Below are 23,678 nucleotides of genomic sequence, written 5' to 3'. Positions count from 1 at the left end.
AAGTGAATCTGGCTTCCCCACTGACTTTGCTTTCAGAAAGTCACAAAAGGTGATCACATGACCCTGGGACACCGCAACCGTCACAAAAACATGCCAACTGCCAAGCATCTGAATTTTGATCACGTGACCAGGGGGATGCTACAATGATCACAAGTGTGAAAAACAGTCATAAGTCACTTTTTTCAGTGCTGTTGTAACTTTGAACAGTCAATAGATGAATGAGTATAAGCTGAGAACTACCTGTGAAGGGATTTTAAGTTTTATTATTATTTAATAAGGTCAGCAGAGGTGTACCCCCAAAGTGGCCAATTTCCACACTACATCATCATCATCATCATAATTTGGAAAGGACCTTGGGGGTCTTTTAGTCCAACCCACTGCTCAGGCTAGGTGCTAGGTTCCATGCAGAAGCTCCCCATGGACAACAACAAGCCCATGGTTTTTATCAAAACCTGGCACTATGACTTCATGGCCCTGCTACGGTCAAGAGACTGCTAGATCTGACCTTGACCAGCTGACACCTGACTTTGGAGTGGGAATCAAAGACTTGAGACTTTCATAGCAGGAAAATCTTTGAAACTACATAAAAATTCCCCTCCACAACTTCTCCTTCATTCAGGGAACAAAGGTGAAAAACAAGCCGGTTAGCTCAGAATGAGCTCTTGAATAGTCTTAATATGAAGTGAAAATCAAAATATATGACACTAAATTCCTCGAAATAGCAATGGTCTTTCTCATTGCCACTACAGAGGGAGAACTCAAGCGAAAATTTGCCTAACAAAACCTGACTCCAGAATGAGATGTGAGGAGTAACAGTATCCATGCCCGCCCACGTATTCTTTTCCCTCATCTTCTAGACACCAAGCTTGCCACTCAGCCCCATGGCTTTCTCACAAAGCGAAATCAACAAGCTGTAAAGGGAACAAAAAGACCAAAACATCTCCCAGCCAACAACACCCAGCTGAGCATAGATTAACACCAAGATTAACATCAGATCTACAATCAAGAAGCAAACAACACCCCAATCAAGGGACTGCCAAATAAGCTAACAGTAAACAGCCCAACCAAAGACACCATTCCCATCAAGACTGACAGGGCAAGCCACCAGAATATAACTTAATAGCAAACCCCGCTTCCTACTGGCACTGATGGTGTTACTCAGTGTGTATAATGAAAGGTTTGCCAGAAAACAACCAAGGTCAGAGAGCACCAAGGACCTCTCAAAGAGAAATTGGGTTTCTATGGAAACCTGGAAACTCGGAGCTCCCCATTTTCAGAAGCCGACTGCCTTTGAGCAAGAAACACTGTGCATGTGCTCAGATTCATTGCTCCTTATTCAACCTTTGTAAGCTGAGATCCAGGACTTCTTGCCTGAAGCCCAAGCATTGTTTCTGGAGTTCTGCTCTGTGCCTGGTCTGAATGCTTAGAGTCCTTTCCCTCTCCAAGAAAACCCCCTGTCTTGGAGGGTCACGACGGGGTTAAACAAACCCAGCAGCACCACACAAATTTGCTTTGGGCAAACCCTGGCTTGCTGGCACAGATTTTTTTCCTACCTTCTGGCTCACCAGATCCACTCAGCTCAAGTCAGCAAAACCCTCTTCTCAACCCAATCCAGGGATTAATGAAATGGTGGAAGAGATGGAGAAATGGTTCTGGAGCTGAGAGAGAAGAAGACAGCTCTAAAAAGCAGAAAGGACAGTGACCATCCCTGAAATGAGGAAAAGAGCCAGCCTAGCAAAGACACAGTTCACAAAACAGCAACACACAATGGGAGAGTGGCTTAATGCATTGGATGACAGATTCCAACTGCTATCCCCCGGGTCTTTCAGAAGGATCTGAAAATCTACTTATTCAATAAAGAGATGGAAGTGACCATGAACAGAAGGCTAAGAACAGTGATAGGTCTGCTTTGCTGTAAATCTAATTAGTAAAGCCAGGTGGACGGTAGGTTTAGAATATTTTAATTGTACAGTGTTATTATGTTCACTCCAATTTTCAATATATTCCACCTGGTTTTATTTTCTTTGTATAATTTTAACTGCTGTTGGATTCTTTATTGGTTCATTTTGTAAAATTGTGATTGGAGCGTGCCCTCGTGGAGAGTGTGTTACGAACACAAGTTTTATTTGTTGGTTTGGTCGCTAGATGTCTGCTTCTGAATAGCAAGTTTACCCACACCAACAAAACACACCAGTGGTAAAGCGCATAGCCATTCAAACACCCAACAGGAATAATATGTGCGTGAAATTCTGAGGGACACCTAACTGAAAACATGCTGCCACAAACACTTCACATCTGCACAGCGGTTCACTCACAGCCCAGAAACTGCCGTCTTCTCTTACAAGCACGGCTTTGTCAGATACAGGCATAAAGTAAATGCAGCTTGTGCCTTTCTTCTGCTTCTGTATAGCTGCACAAAATATTCCAGAAATGGAAGGACTGATTTAAATGTAATAATCTGCTCAGTGTAGGTAGCCCTCGATTTACAGCCACAGTGGGGCCCAAAATTTCAGTGGCTAAGAAAGGCAGTTTAGCCCCATTTTTAAGACCTTTTTTGTCACAGTTGTTAAGCAAATTACTGGAGTTGTAAAGTAAATCACGTGATCATTAAGCAAATCTGGCCTCCCCCATTGAGTCTGCTTGTTGGAAGCCGGCTGGGAAGAATACAAATGGCGATCAGATGGCCCTGGGACAGTGCAGCTGTCATAAATACATGCCACCTGCCAAGCACCCAAATTTTGATCATGTGACCATGGGGATGCTGAAATGGTCATTAAGTGTGAAAAACGATCGTAAGTCGCTTTTTTCAGTGCCATTGTAACTTCGAAAGGTCACTAAAGGAATTGTTGTAAGTTGAGGATTACCTGTATCTCTTGCAGATGATTGTCCAACCTCTGATTATGAACAGCCTCAGTGAAAATTAGCTTACCAACTAACCAGTAAATTGTACTGCTGATTAACAGCTGTTCCTTTTAGGAGTCCCCAACAACAACAATATTCAACCAGAATGTACCTTCCTGTAATTGGACATTCATTCTCCATTTGATAATAACAGACCACTGTTTTTGATCTTCTACAAGGCATCCCTTTGGATGCTTGAAAGGTATTATGATAATCGTATCACCCATAGCCTAAACCATTTTTTTTGGAGCCTAAATAAATCCAGTTCTTTCAATATTTCTTTAGGACTTATTTTTCAACCTCCCTTCCATTTTTTGCACCAGTTTTAGTTTCATTAAATCTTTTTAAAAATGAGATGCCCTATAATTATTACTTTCATTATTATCTTCCAAAATTTGGAAATGTATATTATGCATGTATTTATTTGTTTGGAATTGATATATTCTTTCTTTTTATTGTTTGGAATTGATATATTCTCCTTTCTTTTTATTGTTTGGAATTGATATATTCTCCTTTCTTTTTATTGTTTTGAACTGATATATTCTCCTTTCTTTTTATGGAGCTTCAAGGCAGCTTACAACTATACTTTGATTCATGCTGCCTAAAATCCATTTCCTTTTCTGGAAACCTATCACAGATATATATCACAATTCTTTTTGTATATAATGTTCCCACGTCAAGTGTCTCATATGCTATCTCCCTGTGTTTGATTTCTTTTTGCTAATGAAGAACTTTCTTTGCAATTTCATTTTGCTATTTTCAGTCAAAATCCCTCTAAATATAGGTGCCCATCTTTGAGACTATTAACTGCGCCATCTCACTTTGTATAATGTGCAAATATGATAAGAATATCTACTACCAACTTGATCCAAACCATTATTGAAAATGTTGAGGTAGTAAAAAATTTTTAATGCGTTATCTTGTTGACAGTCACAAAAAGTAACATATAATATACAGATTCTCTATTCATTATATAACTTATTGAACAGTGTGTACTGTTCAATAAGTTGTGTACTGTTGTAGATGTTACCCAGTGTGGTGGGATTTACACAATACACTAAGCTTAGATGTGGGCAGTTTGTGGTTAAATATAGTTGACTTGACAGTTTGATTAAAACTAGGAAAGGTGGATGAATATTAAATCTGACATGTGCAAATGATTTAATGGCGGGACTATGATTAAAGGGGATCCACATGAAAACAAAATCCACAGCAAGGCTATGGAAGGGCTGTCTGTTGCCATCACCTTATTCTAGTGTAGGAAACAGATGGATGAAAAGGCATGGGTCATTTTCATTTCACTCCTTTTCATCTAAGGTCTGTCTTTCTGTGTCTGCATTTGTGAGTTCCTTTTGTCCATTGATCAATACAGTCCCCTTCTGTCTTTCTATCTCTTGGTTATTTTTTCTTTCTCGTGGTTGGCATCATTCCATGGAAAGTTGTATAATTATGCCAGCAGGGAGTTGGACCCTGTGTGTATGTCTGTTTGGGGTGGCGGAGGTGGGGAAAAATTCTGTCTGTCACCATCTCCAGACCAATCAGACCCCTGAATGTCATCCCAGCACCCGCCCCTTAGCCCCTGTTGCTGACGTGCTGTCAAAATCCCACCTCAGGGTTGAAATAAACAGGCTCCTCAAAATAGATAGGGGCTGCACCAAGGTTCGACCCCAACATACCAATATTAGCAGGGTGCGAAGAATGTAAGAGAAGAGAATTTGCAAACCCAGACAGATACACACAGATCCTCTTCATACACAGGAGACCTTGCGCGCCGTCACCGACGCTGAGAGTATAGAGAAAGAGAAGAAGGGAAGGCGGATGAGAAGAAAAAGCTTCTTCATGTCTAGATTCAAAGCAGTGACCATATGCCTCAGATACAAGAGAGATGGGGGGGAAGTTACCCTCCCAAAAAATATCCTTTACAACCTCAAACCGAATTTTTTTTTAATACAGCAGTAAGATGGAGCAAAAAAAGGAATGGGAAGGATCAGAAGGAAAACAGATAGACTTATAGATGGAGCAGTAGACCAAACAGTAGGGAGACAAAGAGGTGATCTGATATAGACTTTGATATTCAACTTAACTGATAAGTAGAAATAGAGATTGATGGGCATCTAGTACGCTTTCCTTGATTTCTCTCCTGAGGACTAGAATGTTAAAAAATTCTTCCCAGCAGCTTACCTTGGACCATTTCCTCATGATGACGTCCTCAACAAACTTTTCTTCCTGGCTACTGCTAGGCAATGGCTCCTCATCGGACGGACACGAATCAGCAGCAGTCCTGGGAGCTGTCTTGAGTCTGATGTGTATTACCGGGGTGGCCGGCAACCTCTATGCTCTGGCGGTCGTGCGGGCCTCTGCCTCGGCCTCCTCTCTGCAGGTCCACCTAATTAACCTAGCTTTGGCTGACCTTTTGTATCTCTTGACGGCCCCCTTCATTGTTCACAATGGGCTGGCGAAGGACTGGCCTTTTGGGGAAGCTGGCTGCCGGATTCTGCTCAGCCTAGACCTCCTCACTATGCATGCCAGCATCTTCTTGCTGACTCTGATGAGCTGTGAGCGCTATACGGCTGTGGTGCACCCGTTCCAGGCTGCCAGCCGTGCGCGGCGATGCAGCCGACCGCTGGCCATTGCTGTTTGGCTCCTGTCCTTTGCTCTGGCCCTCCCCATGATGGTCATGATCCACCAGGAGGAACGTACAATGGGGAGTGGAGCTGGGGTGCGTCGCCTCTGCTCCCCCACCTGGAGTGAGGAGCAATACAAAGTCTACCTGAGCATCCTTTTTGGCACCAGCATAGTGGCGCCTGGGATAGTAATTGGGTCACTCTACTGGCGCCTGGCAAGAAGCTACTGGCTGTCACAGACCCGTGGAGGCCTGGGACGCTCCCCTAAGAACCGTGTCTTCCTCCTCATCCTTGTGATTGTCTTGGCCTTTTGGGCCTGTTATTTGCCCTTTTGGATCTGGCAACTCCTTCCCCTGTATTGCCCCTCGGCAGTCCACCTGCCCATCCACACAGAGATCTCTGTCAATCATCTGGTGACCTGCTTGACCTACGGCAACAGCTGCATCAACCCTTTCCTCTACACTCTGCTCACACGCAACTACCGTGAATACCTACGTAGACACCAACGAGGGACTTCCTGGGGCTTTCTGCAATGCCTCCGGAGCAGAAATGGGTCTCAGAGGGAAGGGGCTACAGGCACCTGAGATACAGGTAAGCAAGGAGGGATGCTGGAGGAAGGCCGAGATAGTCTTACTAGTAGCTGGTAGGAGCTCAGAGAGTCATGGCTTATAACTACTAGGGTAATTTTTTAGATGTTTGGGATCACAACCTGATCATCCTTGCAAAGCATCTGGAAGTCAAGAGAAGGACCCAGCTAGCATGCCCATTAGGCTGATCAATATAAATGCTAATTCTCAAGTGGATTAGAATTTGTAATGCAGAACGGAGAAACCATATTCATTGCCTCATTAACAATTGGCATACATGCCAGGTTTTCCTCTTATTCTAGACACTTTCCAAATCAATTTAGTGATTTTTCCCCTGGGGGAAATAACTCTTGCTATGTAAAAGGTAACTAGGAAGAGATGATCTGGCCTCCCTTTATCCATGCTGCTTAGTAAATTTCTCCTCTGCCCCCATTGTAGAGATTTATCCCAACCTAACTACGGTAACTGTCCTGCCTCCATAGTCTCTGGATCAGAAAAGATCCACCGCTATCAAAGTCATGTTGAAAGGGGAGTCGTGGTTGTAAGAAATCAGGTTATAGAAAATAGGAGTCAACTTCAAAATAAAAAGAGGATGGATAATTAATTAGTATTCAATTGTAGCATTTGCATCCCATCCATATGATAAAACTGTCCAGTTCAATTGAAAACCATTTGATTCCTTAATTGCCATAAGTTTCTTTTTTTTCAAGCCCACAATTAGATCCCAGATTGCAAAATAATAGGGATTTTTTTTAATTAAAAAAGGGATCATAACCAAACTTACAGTTCATCACACAAAGATGCTGCCAATTTTATTTTCAAAATTCTTCCTTCAATAATAAAATAAAATAAGGTAATGTAAAGTGATTTCTAAAATGAATTCAGAGAATAGACCCTGGTTTATGGAAGTGATAGGAAATCTGTCAATATTATCACCTAGAAATTTACCTAGAAATACATTTAGCAGTTTTCTAAAATGTATGTGCAATATATACATGATTTTTTAGTCATTGTGTAATTAGGATTAGAAAATTTTAATAGCGAACCTATTTGAATACACACAGAAAAATATTTTAACAGTATTGTGTATCATAAAATTACAAGTTCCATGTCTGATATTTTTCAAGGGTTTATATCACACATTCATATACAGACTTCTGAGGACAATTTTTTTCTTAGTTACAAATAGAAAAAAATGATCCTCTACTAATTTTGAATTTCTCAAAATCAAACTTTTTGGCTGCTCTAACAAATTCAAAGTAATGAATATGTGTTGTAATGAACATATCTTTTGACAATAGTGCATTAATACAACATCAATTTCCTCTTTATTATCATAATTAATTTCATTATGAGTGTCACACAATTGTCTTTCTCGTTAGGAAGTCTGGACTGTTTATTGTCCACAATGACTCTTTAAAATACTGAAAATATCAATTTGGGAAAGGAACTAAAATTGTGCACTTTGTCTGAAATGCTTTGCTAAGTTCTTGTTCTTAAATATCCAAAGTAAGTCTCTACAATTTCAGCTTCCAACAAATTTGTTCCCATAAATAAGCAATCCGAGTCCTAAATTGTTGCTAACAAGAAAATATGAGTTTTCTTTTGAACTTTCAAAGATTTATATTGAGATAGGTGCACCCCAGAAAATAAAAATCCCACTTTTAATTTGTTATTTTCAGTAATAATACATTACTGAATACAGAGTCTAATTCTACCCTCACTTACGTGGAAAACAATCATACTGAGTTTATGGTAGGACTTACATCTGTGTTAGAATACAAGGTATTGTGATTTCAGATGAGAGTAAGTCTGTTGAAATTCTTGAGCAAATTTAAAAAACGTTTCTTTCCATTTTTTTCTGCTGGTTAAATCATTTTCTAGATTAGCTAATATAATATGGTGCTAAGGTGTGCTAAGATCAAGCACACATTGCCCAAGTTATATATATACCCATTAAAAGCATTTGTTCACTGCAGTAATCTTTTTTCCCCTTAAAGTTAGATAGATGATAGATAGATGATAGCTAGTTAGATATTTATAAGAAAGAAAGAAAGAAAGAAAGAAAGAAAGAAAGAAAGAAAGAAAGAAAGAAAGAAAGAAAGAGGGAGGGGGAGGGAGGGAGGGAGGGAAGGAAGAAAGAAAGAAAGAAAGAAAGAAAGAAAGAAAGAAAGAAAGAAAGAAAGAAAGAAAGAAAGAAAGAAAGAAGGAGGGGGTGGGAGGGAGGGAAGGAAGGAAGGGAGGGAGGGAGGGAGGGAGGGAGGAAGGAAGGAAGGAAGAAAGAAAGAAAGAAAGAAAGAGGGAGGGGGAGGGAGGGAAGGAAGGAAGGAAGGGAGGGAGGGAGGGAGGGAGGAAGGAAGGAAGGAAGGAGACGGAAACAGAGACAGAAATAGAGATAAGACAGTTTGGAACTGCAGACAAATAGGAACATATTTAATACTATTATTTTTACTTTTAAAATGTATTATAATATGGTATGCCAAATAATAAATGACATAATTTGTACATAAAATTCTTTTCCCCGCAGCTAAATTGTTCCTATTGTGAGCTCAGTATACTGTAGCAGCAGGATTGGATTCCGTATTCATGTTTGGCTGTAGTGGTGCTGTTTAAATGAGCTAAAACGTGAACTGGACTCTGTACTAATGATAATTACAATCCAGCAGAATTTAAAAACAGGATTTGCTTTGTTCTGAATGTAAGATACACAGGGAATGCTGAAGACATCACAATGCATAAAACGATAGAACAAGACAAGAAATTGCACGACTGAAGCAAAAGATGAGCATAAATTTATGACAGGCGTAAGACCGTCATATCTGGGGTTCAAAGTGGCTTAGCTTGTGATCTGGAACTAGTAGGGAAAAATTTCAGATTGGGAAAATGAATTCTCCATTGTCTTCAGTCCCAATTCTTGTCTTTCATAACTAATGCTGCTGTTTTTCACTTTAATTTCACTTTAATGAGACTTTTCTGCCTTTAAGGATTGAAGAAATGTATCTTGAGTGCTTCGTCTGAACTTTTCTCCTGTTCTATATCTTCTTAATCCATGCTCAATGAAAAAAAGACATACTTTTTGATGAAAATGTAGCACAAGGTTCTTTTGTTAAATATTTCCTGGCTAAGGCAAAAGCTGAACATCTGTAGCCACTTACAGAGGCTTATCACCTGATCTAAAACAGAATTTCCAGGTGTTTATGTACACCGGTTTTGTAAGCATCAGAAGAGGAGAAAATTGAAGGTTTTCTTCATCAATTCTGGTGCAAGCTGGTGGACAATTTTAGACTTTGGTACAAAGTAAATAATACTTAACTTGGGTGCAGATCACTTGATCAACCCCCTATTTCAGTGAAATCCTTCCTCGGCTCTTAAATCTCCAACGGGAGACATTTTCTTCAATGGCTGCTGGAAATATTTCTAATCTCAACATCAATTTCTGCTTTTCCCTGAGTACATCCTAAACTATGAAGCAACTTGCACTGGAGTAAGGGCTGGGCTCCACCCTGCTGATGTTTAGGAGGGGGTGAATTATTATTATTTTTTTAAACAAAGGCTGCTTTTTACCAGTTTGTTAGATTGTATTTTACTGTAATGAAACATTTGTAAGCTGTCTGGAGCAACTAAATGCGTGACATATCAATGTTGAAATAAATCGACTAAATACAGATAGTCCTTGACTTACAACAATTTGTTTAGTCACCGTCCAAAGTTACAAAGGCACTGGAAAAAGGACTTACGACCGTTTTTCACAGTTACGACCTTTGCAGCATCCCCATGGCCATGTGATCAAAATTCAGATGCTTAGCAACTGATTCATATTTATGACCGTTGATGTGTCCCAAAGTCATGTGATCCCCTTTTGCAACCTTCTCACAAGCAACGTCAATGGGGAAGCCAGATTCACTTAACAACTTTGGCAAAAAAGGTCATAAAATGGGGGGAGGAATCACTTAACAAATGTCTCACTTAACAACAGAAATTTTGGGCTCAATTGTGGTCGTAAGTTGAGGACTACTTGTAATTTCTCAACTTAGAAGGATCGTTCCTTATTTTTCTCTCTCTCTCTTCTAAGCAGCCATTTAGTGCACACTTCATGCTGGTTTCAATGTCTACTTTTTAATTTTTATTGTGGGGGTAGATAATAGATTTATTTCAGGCTGGACAATTCACAACTCTACTGAATGTCAGTGCAGAATGCATCTCCTAGAATTTCCCAGCATCGCACTGCCAAGTAACATGGCATGATTTTCCTCTAGTTTCCCATGAAAGATCAGGTATAACGAGTTAAGCCCGTTAACAACAGGCCAATTAATGTTTAATGTTTATATGGCTTCTAAAAATAAAGTCTCCTTCACACTGAGCTTAGCTTCTGGAAACTTCATGGAATTGCCCATTTAATTTTCTTCTTTCTCATATAATAATCTTTCAGTACAGTCATACAGAAATGGTTCACCGCTGCATTCCAGCAGGATGTTTTTTTGACTTCCCAGCTTACACGAAAATCTTAGTGGTTTGGGTGTTTTTCCATCCAGGTGTAACAAAGTCTGGAGAAAACCACAAGCGGGTAAAACAGTCAAGAAGGCAGTTACGTTCCCAAGATCAAAGCCGGTGGTTCTTTAGGAAAGGTCGCAAACAGGTGATCCCTTGACTCTGGGAGACTGCAAGCGCCATAAATACATTCCGGTTGCCAAGCGCCCGAATTTTGATTCCGTGACTGTGGGGGGGGGGTTGGTTGTAAGTCGAAGGACTGATTATAACTCACTTTTGCCGTGCCACTTTAACTACAAACAGTTGTTAAACAAATGGTTGTGAGTTGAGGACTATCTGAAACCAATAATGCATTTTTTTAAAATCCTTGTAACTATCATAGGTTTCCTTAAGAATCTGGCAAAATGGTCATTTAACAAAAGGTCTGAGACCCTGAGTTCAGCATTTTTAAGATTTTCCATAACACTCTCGGAATAGGAAATTTTTATTTAGGCCAGTTCTTCTCTACTAGCTTATAGCATCTCTCTGGTATCTAAAGCCTGCCCACTTGCTATTTTGGAACAATAATAGATGACTCTAGAAGAGAGCACACATTTCTATTTGAGAAATTATTTCATTAGCTTTGGGACTGCTGCAGTTCTCTATTCTGGAAATAATTATTCTGAAGAATTGAAAATTTATTATGATTTTTGTATTTGAAAACCACCTTTATAAACACCCATTAAACTCCTAATTCCACTCCTCTGGCTTGCATTGATTTTCTTGCTGCTGTATCTTTCTAATTCTTCCTTTGTCACAATTCTTTTCTTAAAGAATAAGAAAAAATGATACTTAGGCTTTTAGACATTTTGCTGAAGCGGATTTTGAATCACCTTTCAGGCCATCAATGGAAGAAATTTTTGCTGGTTTAAATTCGCACTGCTACAGGAAAGAGCCTAAGTACAGATTCTTTTGATTTTTTTTTAATATTATTGTTGAGGTTCATTGGAAATCCTTCTGGAATAAGATCATGCATCCCTCTGCACACACCATTTTCCTGGAATTTTCAGCAATGCAAAGTGATGGATGGATGTTTCAACTTGAATTTCCCGTCAGAAAAAGTAAAAATACTTGGAAAGCAAGCAAATCTCTACCTAGAAACCACAACATTTTTCCCCACACAGTCATTTTTAAGTTTCAGAACTCTGAAGCTGTAGAGTTCCATCTCTTTTAAGAGAATATATATATATATATATGTGTGTGTGTGTGTGTGTGTGTGTGTGTGTGTGTGTATACATACACACACACACACATATATAGGGGGAATGATTACAAAATTATCTCTTACTCTGGTTACCAAAAAAGCCTATTTCTTCTATTATTTTCTATTTTAATATTTTCTAATGATCAAAATTACAAATCAAAAAGTTGATTTTTTTTCCTGCTTCTATAAGTCTAATAAGGGGTTTCCAGTCAGCCATAAATGTAAATGTTTTTTCTCCTAATCAAAGAAGTCAGTTTAGTCATCTGTGTAAGTTTCAACATCTTCATCCACCCTTCCTCCATTGCGAGTAATGCCAAGCTTTTCACTTTTGAGCATATAATAATCTCACTGTAGTTACCATATATAAAAACAAAGTTCTCTGACTTTTTCCCAGCTGTTTATCCATTAATCCCAAAAGAAAAATCTCTAGTTTCAAATCTAGATTAGTCTTTAAAATCTTCTGAATTAGTGGTCTAGTTCATTACCTTCTCTTTTGTTATGTAGAGTCCATCAACAAGATGCACTTTTTAACAATAAATAAAAGGTATTTCTAGGCAGGCCTGATTTGTTTAACTGGCAAAGTACAAATTTATACTAAAACACTTTGGTTGAAAATAAAAATAATTTATAAAAAATACTTAAAAGTTATTTTTTCCCCTTTATGCATTTTGAAAATTTCTTAAATCTTTTTTTTAATTACGGTAAGCTTTTTGCTGAACATTCTTGAATCTTTAAATCCTGAAAGTCCCTCTCTTTTTTTGTAATCCTCAAAGTTTTGACTCACCGCAATACTTCCTAAAGTGATTAAGAAATTAGGAAGGTAGAGGTAAATGTCCAAATAGGCTACACCACAGTTGTAAGATAGATGGAATCCCAGGACAGAATAGGACAACTTGCCACAGCTGACTCACCACAGGACAATTCAATGTGGGACAATTCAACATGGGATAACTCAAGAGAGGAACAAGTAGAATCGCAGCTCACCCCAGCCTCATGGACTTCTAGCTTGAGAAGGTTCAAACCTTCAGCAGCTGGCCGCAGATCACCCAGGTAGCCCAGCAGCACTATGGCAGCCATGCCCTGCCCCGCAGCATCAACTGTGCACGATGGGCGGCAAGGGCAGAGTCTTGTCCCTGGCTGCCATGTCCTTGGCTGCACTGCTCCGTTCGGGCCACACTCAGGGGTGACTCTTCTCCGGGGGGGGCAGCTGGTGAGGAGGGGCCCATGGGCCGAGGCGGGGCTGGGCTGATGGTGCACATGCCCACAGAGAGGGCTCTAAATGCTGCCTCTGGCACACATGCCATAGATTCACCACCACTGAGATAAGGCCTGATGCAACTCACTTGGCCCTCTCTTGAGTTATCCTGCATTAAGTTTTCCCGTGGTGAGTTATCCATTGCCGAGTTGGCTCGGGCAAATTGTCCTTGACCCTTCCAGACTCCTGGCAGCTCAAATACAAAGACAGCTGCAAAAATTTTCAGCTTCTGCAGTTTACTAACAAAGAGCTTCTGTCCAGACTGCACATGGGTTATCTCATGATCTCCCTTTCATCCATGGAGATTATGCCAGCCTGCCAGCCAGTGTTCTTGGCTGCAATGTCTCTCCACTCCTTTGGACAACATCATCCTGTCATAATTCCCCACCAAAGTTCCACTACTAGCTTTAAGGGCCTTCTAAATGAGAGCTTTTATAACTGAACCCTCCAACAGACTGTATCTCTAAAATATTCAAAATTTAAGAACACAGAGAAGGCTAACACTGAGATCATATGATCCTAATCGTTCTAGAGTTCATCTTAAGGGTCATAAGGTGAGTCTGGAAAATTTGAAGAGGCAAAATGGTATGAGTTGACCAAGAAACTGTCAATGCACTCTTGCCTCTTTGTTGACATGTCTGAAAATGTCTCCTTAATCTCCACCCTACTAGCAGGAGTCTTGATGGTGAGAGGTTCTGAAACTGGATCCTTCCAGGAAAAATAAATCTGTTTCCACCTCGAAGGCCAATGGCTTCTTTCGCAGAGTCAGAGCACAGGAAAGAACCATCAAGGTTGTCCATCGTCCTGCTAATTAGCCCTCTTTTTCAGCATTTCTGATAAGTGATCTGGTCTCTACTTAAAAATTCAAATGACAATCCAGTCCCTACCAAAACAGGCAGTTCCTCTGTGGAATATTTCTGCCCTATGGGCGTTTTACCTGATGTTTAATCTACACCCTTTCCTGTAATTTAAAATCATTAGCCTAGATCTGATCCTCTAGGGCAGGGGTAGGCAACCTTGGCTCTGACTCATGGACTTCAACTCCCAGAATTCCTGAGCCAGCCTGGCTCAGGAATTCTGGGAGTTGAAGTCCATGAATCATAAAAGAGCCAAGGTTGCCTACTCCTGCTCTAGGGAAAAACAGGGCAAATTTCTGCCATCAGCCATGTGACAGTGAGGGGCATCCATGGCAAAAGGATAAAGAAAAAGTGAAATAAAAAGGTGAAGCCCTGCCGGTTTTCAATGTGTCTCAATGCATATGAAAAGGATCTTGGCATCAGTTGTGGAGTTACAGATGCCATCTTGATTTTTTTGCCGAACTGTGTGGACCCTCAGACAACAGATCTTCTAAGGTAGGAAGGTGACAGCTCACATATATATGAATCTGATTTATTTATTATTAAAAAAAAATTTATTAAATTTATTTAATTATTTATTTAATAAATTTATAAATGAGGCATCCAACTGACTGCTCTCCTTACACACAAGATTGAGATCATTAGAGTATGTTGATTAATTAACCTATATTCAGGATCAGACGCATCTCACACTCACCTATTCATGCAACAGATGATTTTCCTAGGACAGACACTCCCAACCACTGACAACCGAACAAGCTGAAATTCAGCAGGTATACTTTCCTTCCAGGTTGTAAAGTCTATTCAAGCATTCTACTGAGGACTTAGTACTAGTAAACCACCGAAAGCATGCTTCCACTGCCCCCTCGAGGGAATTGCAAGTCAAGACAGCCCAGAACAGAACTTCATGTAAATTGCCACCTTATGGGATCGTGGAGGTCCTGGGCAGTACACTTTTTTTGAAGTTTACCTCTACATTCATAGAAAGTGGGACTACCTTGGCGAATGATTTCCAACATCACAGATGCTTGACCTGGTGTAATTTCTTTCTTTGAAACTCAAATACCTTGGCCACCTAATGAGAAGGAAGGACTCACTGGAGAAGAGCCTAATGCTAGGAAAGATTGAGGGCAATAGAAGAAGGGGACGACAGAGAATGAGGTGCCTGGATGGAGTCACCGACGCAGTAGGCGTGAGCTTAAATGGACTCCAGAAGATGGTAGAGGACAGGAAGGCCTGGAAGAATGTTGTCCATGGGGTTGTGATGGGTTGGACATGACTTCGCAACCAGCAACAATTTCTTTCTCTTTTATCAGCTTACAATTTGGGGGGGGGGGGGGGGTGAGACACCAAACTACAGTGAGAAAGCCAGATCTTGTTTGCTATATGCAGAATATCTTCAGTATTTCTTTCTTTTATTTGTTGATTAAATTTGTATGCTGTTCGTCTTCTCTGATAGGTTACTCTGGGCAGCTCACAGGCAATAAAATACACAAAAATTAAAATATGTTAAAATATTAAAATGACAGATTAAAAATTTTAAAAACTATACAAAAACCCAAATTAAGAGATGGACAGCACATGGATGAGGTCTTTTAATTAATTTTAAGTATTAATTACTGGATAGCCTTAATCCTGTAATCATACATCCAAGTTACAATATATATTGCAGAGTACTTCAGTTTTGAAAGGGGAGGTTTCATTTAAAAATTACTAAAAGCAAAGCCTTTCCCACAACTTGAGCAAAACTCTTCATGACTACATGTATGTTTAATGCAGGGGTCTTCAACCTTGGCCCTTTTATGACTTGTGGACTTCAACTCCCAGAATTCCTCAACCAGGCATGCTGGCTAAGGAATTCTGGGAGTTGAAGTCCACAAGTCATAAAAGGGCCAAGTTTGAAGACCCTTGGTTTAATGGGTTACCAGTTTATTTCTGATTTTTTTTTAAACTTCCCAGGCTTGTCTGCAACTCTGAGTTTTTCAGAGTTTTTTTTCCAGCCTATATTGGAATAAAGTTCAGACCACAAGAGCACAAAGCAAAAACCTGCAGGCAGGCCTTAGTGTCAACGTTTTGTGTCAATCAGTCTTCTGGTGAAAATAATAGTGTTTCAAAACAGGAATTCCTCTCTGGTCTGAAGTCAGAGGACAGGAAGAAGAGTAACCTGGTTGAGTTGGGGTTTAGAAATCAGAAATGCTGTTGAGAAAGACACTGGAACCCAGATGTAAATAAACAGCTTCACATTTGAAGTGCTCATGGTTGTCAAACGAAACATCAGATGTCTGCAATTTGTGAGCTGCCATTAATCCACCGTGTCAAAAGCCAGCTGGGAAATTCAGCAGTGGCAATCATGTTACTGCTGGATGCTGCAACTGTTGTTAAGACTCTTTTTCATGTATATTGTATGAACTTCAAAGATAGGCATCCTGCTTTAGAAGAAGGCACCACTGTTGCAAATGTTTACACCACAGTAGAAATACCAGCCTTTCAGATGCCTCAAGACTAGTACATTTGGACCAGTATTTTTCAAACCTGGCAATTTTAAGATTGATGGACTTCAACTCCCAGAATTCTCCAGCCAGTAAATACTGATTTAGACCAGGGGTGTCAAACTGCCGGCCTGTAGGCCGGTTGCATCATGCAGAGGCTGCGCCCACCCCAGCTCCAGCTGTGATTTAGACTAACCCTGTTACAATATTTTCCTGCTTTGTTCAACCACAGGCAATCCTCAATTTATGACTGGCCACTTAATGAGCATTTGAAGTTACAACTAAGACCTCCCCAGAGCTTCTTATGACCCATTTGTGGACTTATGACAGCCACGCATACGCCCACGGTCACTTGATTGCATTTTGGGTGCTTGGCAAGCAGCTCACCTTTGTGGCCATTTGCAGTTGAAAATTAATTTATGAACACAGAGTGATTGGGCTCCGGCGCCAGGCTTCTTCTGAGCAAAATCCAGGGATTGCTCTATCCACGCAGTTCTTCAGTTCTTTTCACACATTCTACCCACATACACACAGGGTGTGCATGTGTGTGCCTTTTTAAGAACCCTTTGGGGGCCTGCTTGAAATCCTCCTGTTCCTTCTTGAGCATACTCGGTTCCTTCCTTTTCAAGCCTCCTGCCTGGATTACTTCTTCTGCCCTGACCTGGATCTGCCCACCAGAACTCTGGCCTCTCCATATGCCACCCACCTCCCCAAACCCAGCCAAGTTGTGGCTTCTCTTAGCAACCTGAGATGCACCTTCTCTTCTCCTTGCTCTGAGGTGCCTCGTTTCCATCCTTGGCTGCCTTGGGACCTGAGTTCCCCATCTCAAGGTTGGCAGCTTTCAAATGGGTGGACTCCAATTCCCAAATTCCCCCACCAGCCTGCCAGCAGGGGAATTCTGGGAGTTGGAGTCCACATATCTTAAAAGTTGCCACGATTGAGATGTCCTGCACCTGTAGTGTTAAAACTCAGCTGCTAAATAATTACTCTGCGCAATTGTGAACTAGACCCAAGAGCGAGGCCAGATCTGTTTAATTTACATGCCCCAATCACTCCCATCTTCTCAACCTCTTTTCCAAAAGGAATTCTGGTTTATACTTCACTCCTTCAGAAGAAAAAGTTGCCACATGATTCCTGTGCATTGATCAGGGCCAGACAGAAGCAACTGCAGAGGCTCCTCTGCCAGAGACCCAGCTGCGAGGACTCCTTAGGCCAGGGGTCTTTCAAACTTGGCCCTTTTACGACTTGTGGACTTCAACTCCCAGAATTCCTCAGCCCAGTACGCTGGCTGAGGAATTCTGGGAGTTGAAGTCCACAAGTCGTAAAAGGGCCAAGTTTGCCAGCCGCGAGAAGGCGCTAATCCTTCCTCAGCAAGGAAAGAGTTACGCCAGCAGCAGAGCAAGGCAGCGGCGGGAGGGATCTCGTAGCCTTCGCTCTTTCCGCTTCCTGCTCCGGGATCTGAGAAGGCGGGTTGCTGTGATCTCTGGGTGAGAATCCGGGGGCGAGAATTCTGCAATGATAATCTCGATTACGGAGAGGACGGGGCGGGCAGATGATATGCTTTGCAAGTCATCGCATAATTGCAAATGCTTATTTCGAATAATTCTGCGTCTCTAGCAAAAGAGCGGGGAAATCCGGCTAGAACGAACGTGCGAAGGGCCGCAGCTGAATTGCATCCAGTCTCGCTCGTATCCTGGTCACCCGCAGTGGCCAAACCGCTATAACTTTCCATTTCCAGGTAGTAGTTGATAGATCAGCATTTCTGAAACTTGGCGACTTGAAGGACGTGTGGACTTCATCTCCCAGAATTCCTCTTGCTGGCTGGGGAATTCTGGGAGATGAAGTCCACACGTCTTAAAAGTCGCCAAGTTTCAGAAATACTATGATATATTGTTTTTTAACTGGAATGCGAGGGGGGGCTTTATTTGCCCGTTGTGATGGCAGTAATTAATTGATCTAGTCTGCCCTCAGTTTCAGTTTTCACTTTGGAAGCCATGAAAGTGGATGCCTGTTGTATTACTTTTTAAAAAGTAAATTCCATTAAAGATAGTTTCCCAACTTGGGGTCCCTTTATGGTACTGGGATTACTAATGCTTAGCCAGCTATGTGACCAAGAGATAACAGCTTTATGGACCCATTACCCATAAATGAAGCTGGCATGCTTTATTTTAGGCACCTCGGGGCAAAGCCAGTTCTCCCTTATCTTCTTGTCGGTTGCTGATTTTTCATTGCTGTGTCCTTACCTTTCTGTTTATTTTATTCTAGTTTCCTCTTTGCTATAATTCCCCCCACTTTTTTTTAGCACTTTGGATAGGTAAATGTGGAGGAAAATGTCTTGCCAGAATAATTGTTTTGCTGAACTTTTAAGGGAAAAGGGAAGGTGAAAAGGGGTTTAAATGGAACTGCTTTGAAACTGGAATGTGGCTGCTCCATATGAGGGACCTATGTTGAATTAGAGGAAGGGTCTTCAAACTTGGCCCTTTTATGACTCGTGGACTTCAACTCCCAGCATTCCTCAGCCAGCATGCCTGGCTGAGGAATGCTGGGAGTTGAAGTCCACGAGTCATAAAAGGGACGAGTTTGAAGACCCCTGAATTAGAGGAAGGGTTTTTCCCCACAATCTAATTCAATAGCCAGTCATCCAGGGGCTAAAACAGGTAGTCCTTGTCTAGTAACTGCATTGTATAGTGACCATTTACAGTTACAACAGTGATGAAGAAGTATCTTTGTGACCAATCACATTTACAACCTTCACAGGTCTGTAAAGCAAAGGAAAGCTGATGTAAGATTGTAAGCAGTTGCAGTTTCACTTAACTGCTTTGCTTAACAACGGAGTTGCCAATCTCAGTTGTGATCACTAAATGAGGACCACCTGTACTAAGCTTCTTCTTTCTTCTTGGATAGCCAATAGATGCTTTGGGATCCATGAGTTTGTGGAACTATATTTTGTATTACTTTTTAAAAATGTTTATTTTTATTTATTTTTATTTTTATTCCATTTATATCCCGCCCTTCTCCGAAGACTCAGGGCAGCTTACAAGCTTAGCAGTAGCCTTCATTCTATGTATTCCAAAGCTTTGGAATTGCTGCAGTTTTTAATTATTTGACTTGCCCTTTTCTGCATTTTTTTCTGCTTGTGTGAAAACAAAGCTATGCTCTTAAGTATATTGAATCTCGTTTTAGAAGGCCCCAGTGGTACAGTTGTACGTTACAATATGCTTGTGTCTGATTAGAAGTAGCCAGGCTTGCCACATTCATAATTTATGCATGGTTGACTGATTGCTAGGACAAGACTGACCTGGAAATACTTGCCTACTTGCTGAAATTGTCTTTGGGGCTTTTCTTCCACCCTAGAGCCATCTACTGCCTGCCCCGTTTCTTCTCTACTGCAGCCCACGATGAAGAAAAACCTACGGAAAAGCCAGGATGAACGTTATCGCTTGAAGTTTCAGCGTCTTTGCCGTGTGGCCAAGGTGCTGGTTTACGAGAACGCAGCCTTGTGTGATGAGATTGCCCGGCTGGAGGCCAAATACTTGCGGGTACGTGAAGAGCGCCGTTTCCTGCTTACTCGCCTGTTGCAAGCACAAGCCCTGGCTGAAGACGACTCACCCACACCAGCTGTGGCAGCCAGCCTGCAACCATCCCCAGATGAGCCGCAAAATTCTCGCAAAATTCGCCGGGAGCGCAAAGGCAAAGAGAATGGCCGAGCATCCAAACGCAGGGCGCCCCTGGAGCTGGGTATCCGCCGACTGGTCCCGCCGCTTCCCTTGGATCCTGCCGGACGACCGATTTTTCCTATCGCTTTAGGTCCACTGACTGTCTACAGTCTGGGTGAGATCATCTCCGACCGTCCTGGTTTTCACACGGAGAATGCCATCTACCCGGTGGGGTACTGCAGTACCAGGGTTTTTGCCAGCACCCACAGGCCAATTCACCGCTGTCTCTACACCTGCCAGATCAAGGACGGGGGCACCGGGCCACACTTCGAAATTGCCCCTGAAGACGAACTGGGAGCTGTAATAATGGGGTCCACCCCGGATGCCTGCCATGCTCAGCTGTTGGAAGCAGTGGGTGCTGGCCAGCTTGAGCCAGCCGGGGCCGAATTCTTTGGGCTATCACACCCCGCAATCCAACACCTCGTCCAGAGCTGCCCAGGGGCACACAAGTGTGCTGGGTACCGCTGGTACCGCTTTGAGATCTGTCGCCCGAATGATGGACACCCTCCTGAAGGACTGTCTCCAGGAAACCCGGGCATTGATTTTGAGGCCTTCCAGAGTCAAGTTTTGGCCGGGTCTATGAATCTAGATTTCCCTGCAGCTTCTCCTTCTCCACCCTGCGGAAATGGCTACACTGAACTTTTCCTGCCTTGTGCTACTTCGGCTGGGTCCCCCCTCTCTCCGAGTCCAGAAACTGACCCTGATTGAGAACAGCCAGAGGGCAGCTTTTAAGGTTGCGTCATCCTTTCTTTCTAGCTTCTCTCTCTAAGGAGAACAGAGTTGCCCGATACTAGAATGGGCTTGAATGAAATTTTCGGAAGTTTTTTTTCCCCTTTCCCTTTAGATTTACAAGCACCCGCTTTATCTCTTTTAAGTTTTCCCCAGGACCAATAAGAAAAGAAGTAATTTAAAAACTAAGGGGGATCAGGGCTTTTAAGTCGGGGGGGGGGGGGCTATGGAATTCTTGAAAACAGGGTTTATCAAACTTTTTGGAGTAAAGGGCCGAGATTGCTTACTTTTTGCAAAATTACCAATACTGTGGCTATATTTTGGAGGCAGCCACACTCATTTCCAGTTCACTTATTCTGGAGCAGAGTTTGTTCTGTAGAGGAAGAGCTACAGAAGATCTAGTCATTGGCTTGTCCCAAGTGGGATCCAGTCCAGTTCGTTGTACATAAATTCATGTGCTAAAGCCACACCTGCGCTCCGCCTGGACAAACAAGCTGTCGGCTTGTCCAGATGTAACCAGGAGCAAGGACTGCTACATATGCATGAGTTCCCTTCCAAATTGGCTACCCTCTATAGCAGGGGTGGGCAGCTACGGCCCCTTTATGACCTGTAGCAAGCTCAGGAATTCTGGGAGTTGAAGTTCACAAATCATAAAAGGGCCATAGGTGCCCACCCCTGCTATACAAGTAATCGTCACTTAAAAACCCGAATTGGGACCGGAAATTTCCATTGCTAAGAGATGTGGCTGTTAGGTGAAAGATTATATAACCACACCACTTAGCAATGGAAAACGTTGGACAGTCACAGTCGCACATTGTTAAGTGATGACTGCACACTTTTCCTGCCCTGTTGTACTTGCTTCCACCTCATCACCCTCCATCTATAATCTCATCCCAATCTCTGCCTTTTTGGGTGTCCTGCGCTCCACTGTTTTCCCTGCTGCCCCCAACTTACCCCCCTCTTCCTCCCACAGCTGATGATGTGTGCCTGACTTGGCCTTTGCATTGCAGCTGCTGGCAGAGCACAGGAGGAAGGGAAGCAGAGAGCAGCCAAGAGGGCAAAGATGGGAGATAGGTGGATGGAGTTCGTATGTGCAGGTGGCATGTCAAGTGCCCAAATTTTGACCATGTGACCACAGGGGTGCTGGAGTGGCCATAACTTCAAGGACCAGGCATAAGTATCATTCATTCAACATTATTGGAACTTTGAACTGTCACTGAAGAATGTTAAGTGAGGACTATCAGCAATATTTGTTTGTGACTTTCTAGCTAGTTAACAGTCTTGAGAATCCTATATTAAGCCAATACATCCAGTGATATTGTAACATCTGAAGTTAGGGAAACCAAATAACTCTCCATGTTCCGATACTGCAAACTGAACCTTCATTGTCATCCCAATCAGCCAAAGGACTACTTGGGGACCGTATGAGATAACACGAAATGCGTATAGCCTGTAGTTTACCAAACCCTGGCCTACAGCAGGACATGCCTGGGTAGAAAAAAACCCCCCGTCTTGCTATTAAATGAACATCTACAGTACTTGTCGAGTTTTCCTGCAGCTGGGCTAGCAATTGGTTTCAAAATATTTCCATCATAGCCTCATTGAAAAGGTAATGTTAGATCGTGTCTTGTGTTCCACTTAGATATTAACACGTAGAATTTTATATGGGGTGTATTTCCGCTTTTACCCATAATCTTCAAGTGACGATTAAAGTTTTTGTATATTGTGTTTCTCTGTGATGCTCATTAGGCAGTGATACTGTCAACTCCATGCTAATATTGTATTAAGATACCTTCTCGTTGTAACTGATTGTGTAAATTCCCCTTCCTGTGCCATTTTGTAGTGTATGAATGTTAACAGACTAGCAATTAAATTGAAATGTTGCTGTACTTTTTCCACTGTATACTAGAAAAAAGTATATTTCAGAGAAGAACAGGAGCACATCTATGCCGTTATTGGAGAAGCACTGTTGGTTGCACAACTTACAAATTCACACACAAAATCAAGCACACAGTGACTGGCCTGTATTATCTTGATTTTCTCCCCCTCCCCCCCATTATTTTCTTGTGTCCATAAGCCTCAACTTTGCAACCTGTTTTGTCCTAAGCCTCAAAATTTGCCTATAAAGAAAATTTGATGATGCATATGGAATTAGAATATAAATACAAAAAATAATAAAAATAAAGGGACGCGGTGGCTCAGTGGGTTAGGACGCTGAGCTTGTCAATCAGAAGGTTGGCAGTTTGGCAGTTCGAATCCTGAGTTTGGTGGGTCAAATCCTGAGTGCCGTGTAACAGAGTGAGCGCCTGTTACTCGTCCCAGCTTCTGCCAACCTAGCAGTTCGAAAGCACATAAAAAATGCAAGTAGAAAAATAGGGACCACTACGGTGGGAAGGTAACAGCGTTCCGTGCGCCTTTGGCGTCTAGTCATGCCGGCCACATGACCACGGAGACGTCCTCGGACAAACGCTGGCTGTTCGGCTTTGAAACGGAGATGAGCACCGGCCCCTAGAGTTGGAAATGACTAGCACGCATGTGCGGGGGAACCTTTACCTAAATACAAAAAATAATGTCACTCATCTGATAATGAATTCTCCGTTTAAGAAAAGGATTTCTTTTCCCAATGTGTAATGTATAGGCTCATAATCCTATCTGCAAATCAATTGTGACATATGCAGATGTTTACAGACACATTCATCAGCATTCATGTATATAGTTCTCAACTTATGACCAGTTGCTTAGCAACTGTTTGAAGTTGCAGTGGACGCCCCCCCCCAATTCCCAAAGGT

General features: G+C 42.0%; 2 protein-coding genes across 3 annotated transcripts; both read left to right on the top strand.

Moving 5' to 3' along the window:
* Window positions 1-5,098: 5,098 nt before the first annotated feature.
* On the top strand, window positions 5,099-6,190 carry LOC310649811 (urotensin-2 receptor-like; the record flags this gene model as incomplete). Its single annotated transcript, XM_083378604.1, has 1 exon — window positions 5,099-6,190. The coding sequence occupies one exon, from the start codon at window positions 5,099-5,101 to the stop codon at window positions 6,107-6,109; it is 1,011 nt and encodes a 336-aa protein (XP_083234730.1). The 3' UTR covers window positions 6,110-6,190.
* An 11,704-nt stretch (window positions 6,191-17,894) lies between these two features.
* TBRG1 (transforming growth factor beta regulator 1) lies at window positions 17,895-22,771 on the top strand. Of its 2 annotated transcripts, none has more exons than XM_083376761.1 (2): window positions 17,895-17,931; window positions 19,799-22,771. In XM_083376761.1, exon 2 carries the CDS (start codon window positions 19,843-19,845, stop codon window positions 20,866-20,868), a length of 1,026 nt encoding a protein of 341 aa, XP_083232887.1. In that variant the 5' UTR covers window positions 17,895-17,931; window positions 19,799-19,842; the 3' UTR covers window positions 20,869-22,771. The 2 variants fall into 2 exon arrangements, with proteins under 2 accessions (XP_083232887.1, XP_083232888.1); XM_083376762.1 differs by lacking the exon at window positions 17,895-17,931 and adding an exon at window positions 17,946-18,182.
* Window positions 22,772-23,678: the final 907 nt, after the last annotated feature.

The sequence above is a fragment of the Vipera ursinii genome, assembly GCF_947247035.1.
Source record: "Vipera ursinii genome assembly, chromosome: Z".
NCBI classification, from domain to species: Eukaryota; Metazoa; Chordata; class Lepidosauria; order Squamata; family Viperidae; genus Vipera; species Vipera ursinii.
This window is presented reverse-complemented; position numbering and strand designations above follow the sequence as displayed.

What these genes read in the sequence shown, in the direction of transcription:
- TBRG1 (XM_083376761.1), top strand. Translation starts at nt 19,843, where the DNA reads ATGAAGAAAAACCTACGGAAAAGCCAGGATGAACGTTATCGCTTGAAG.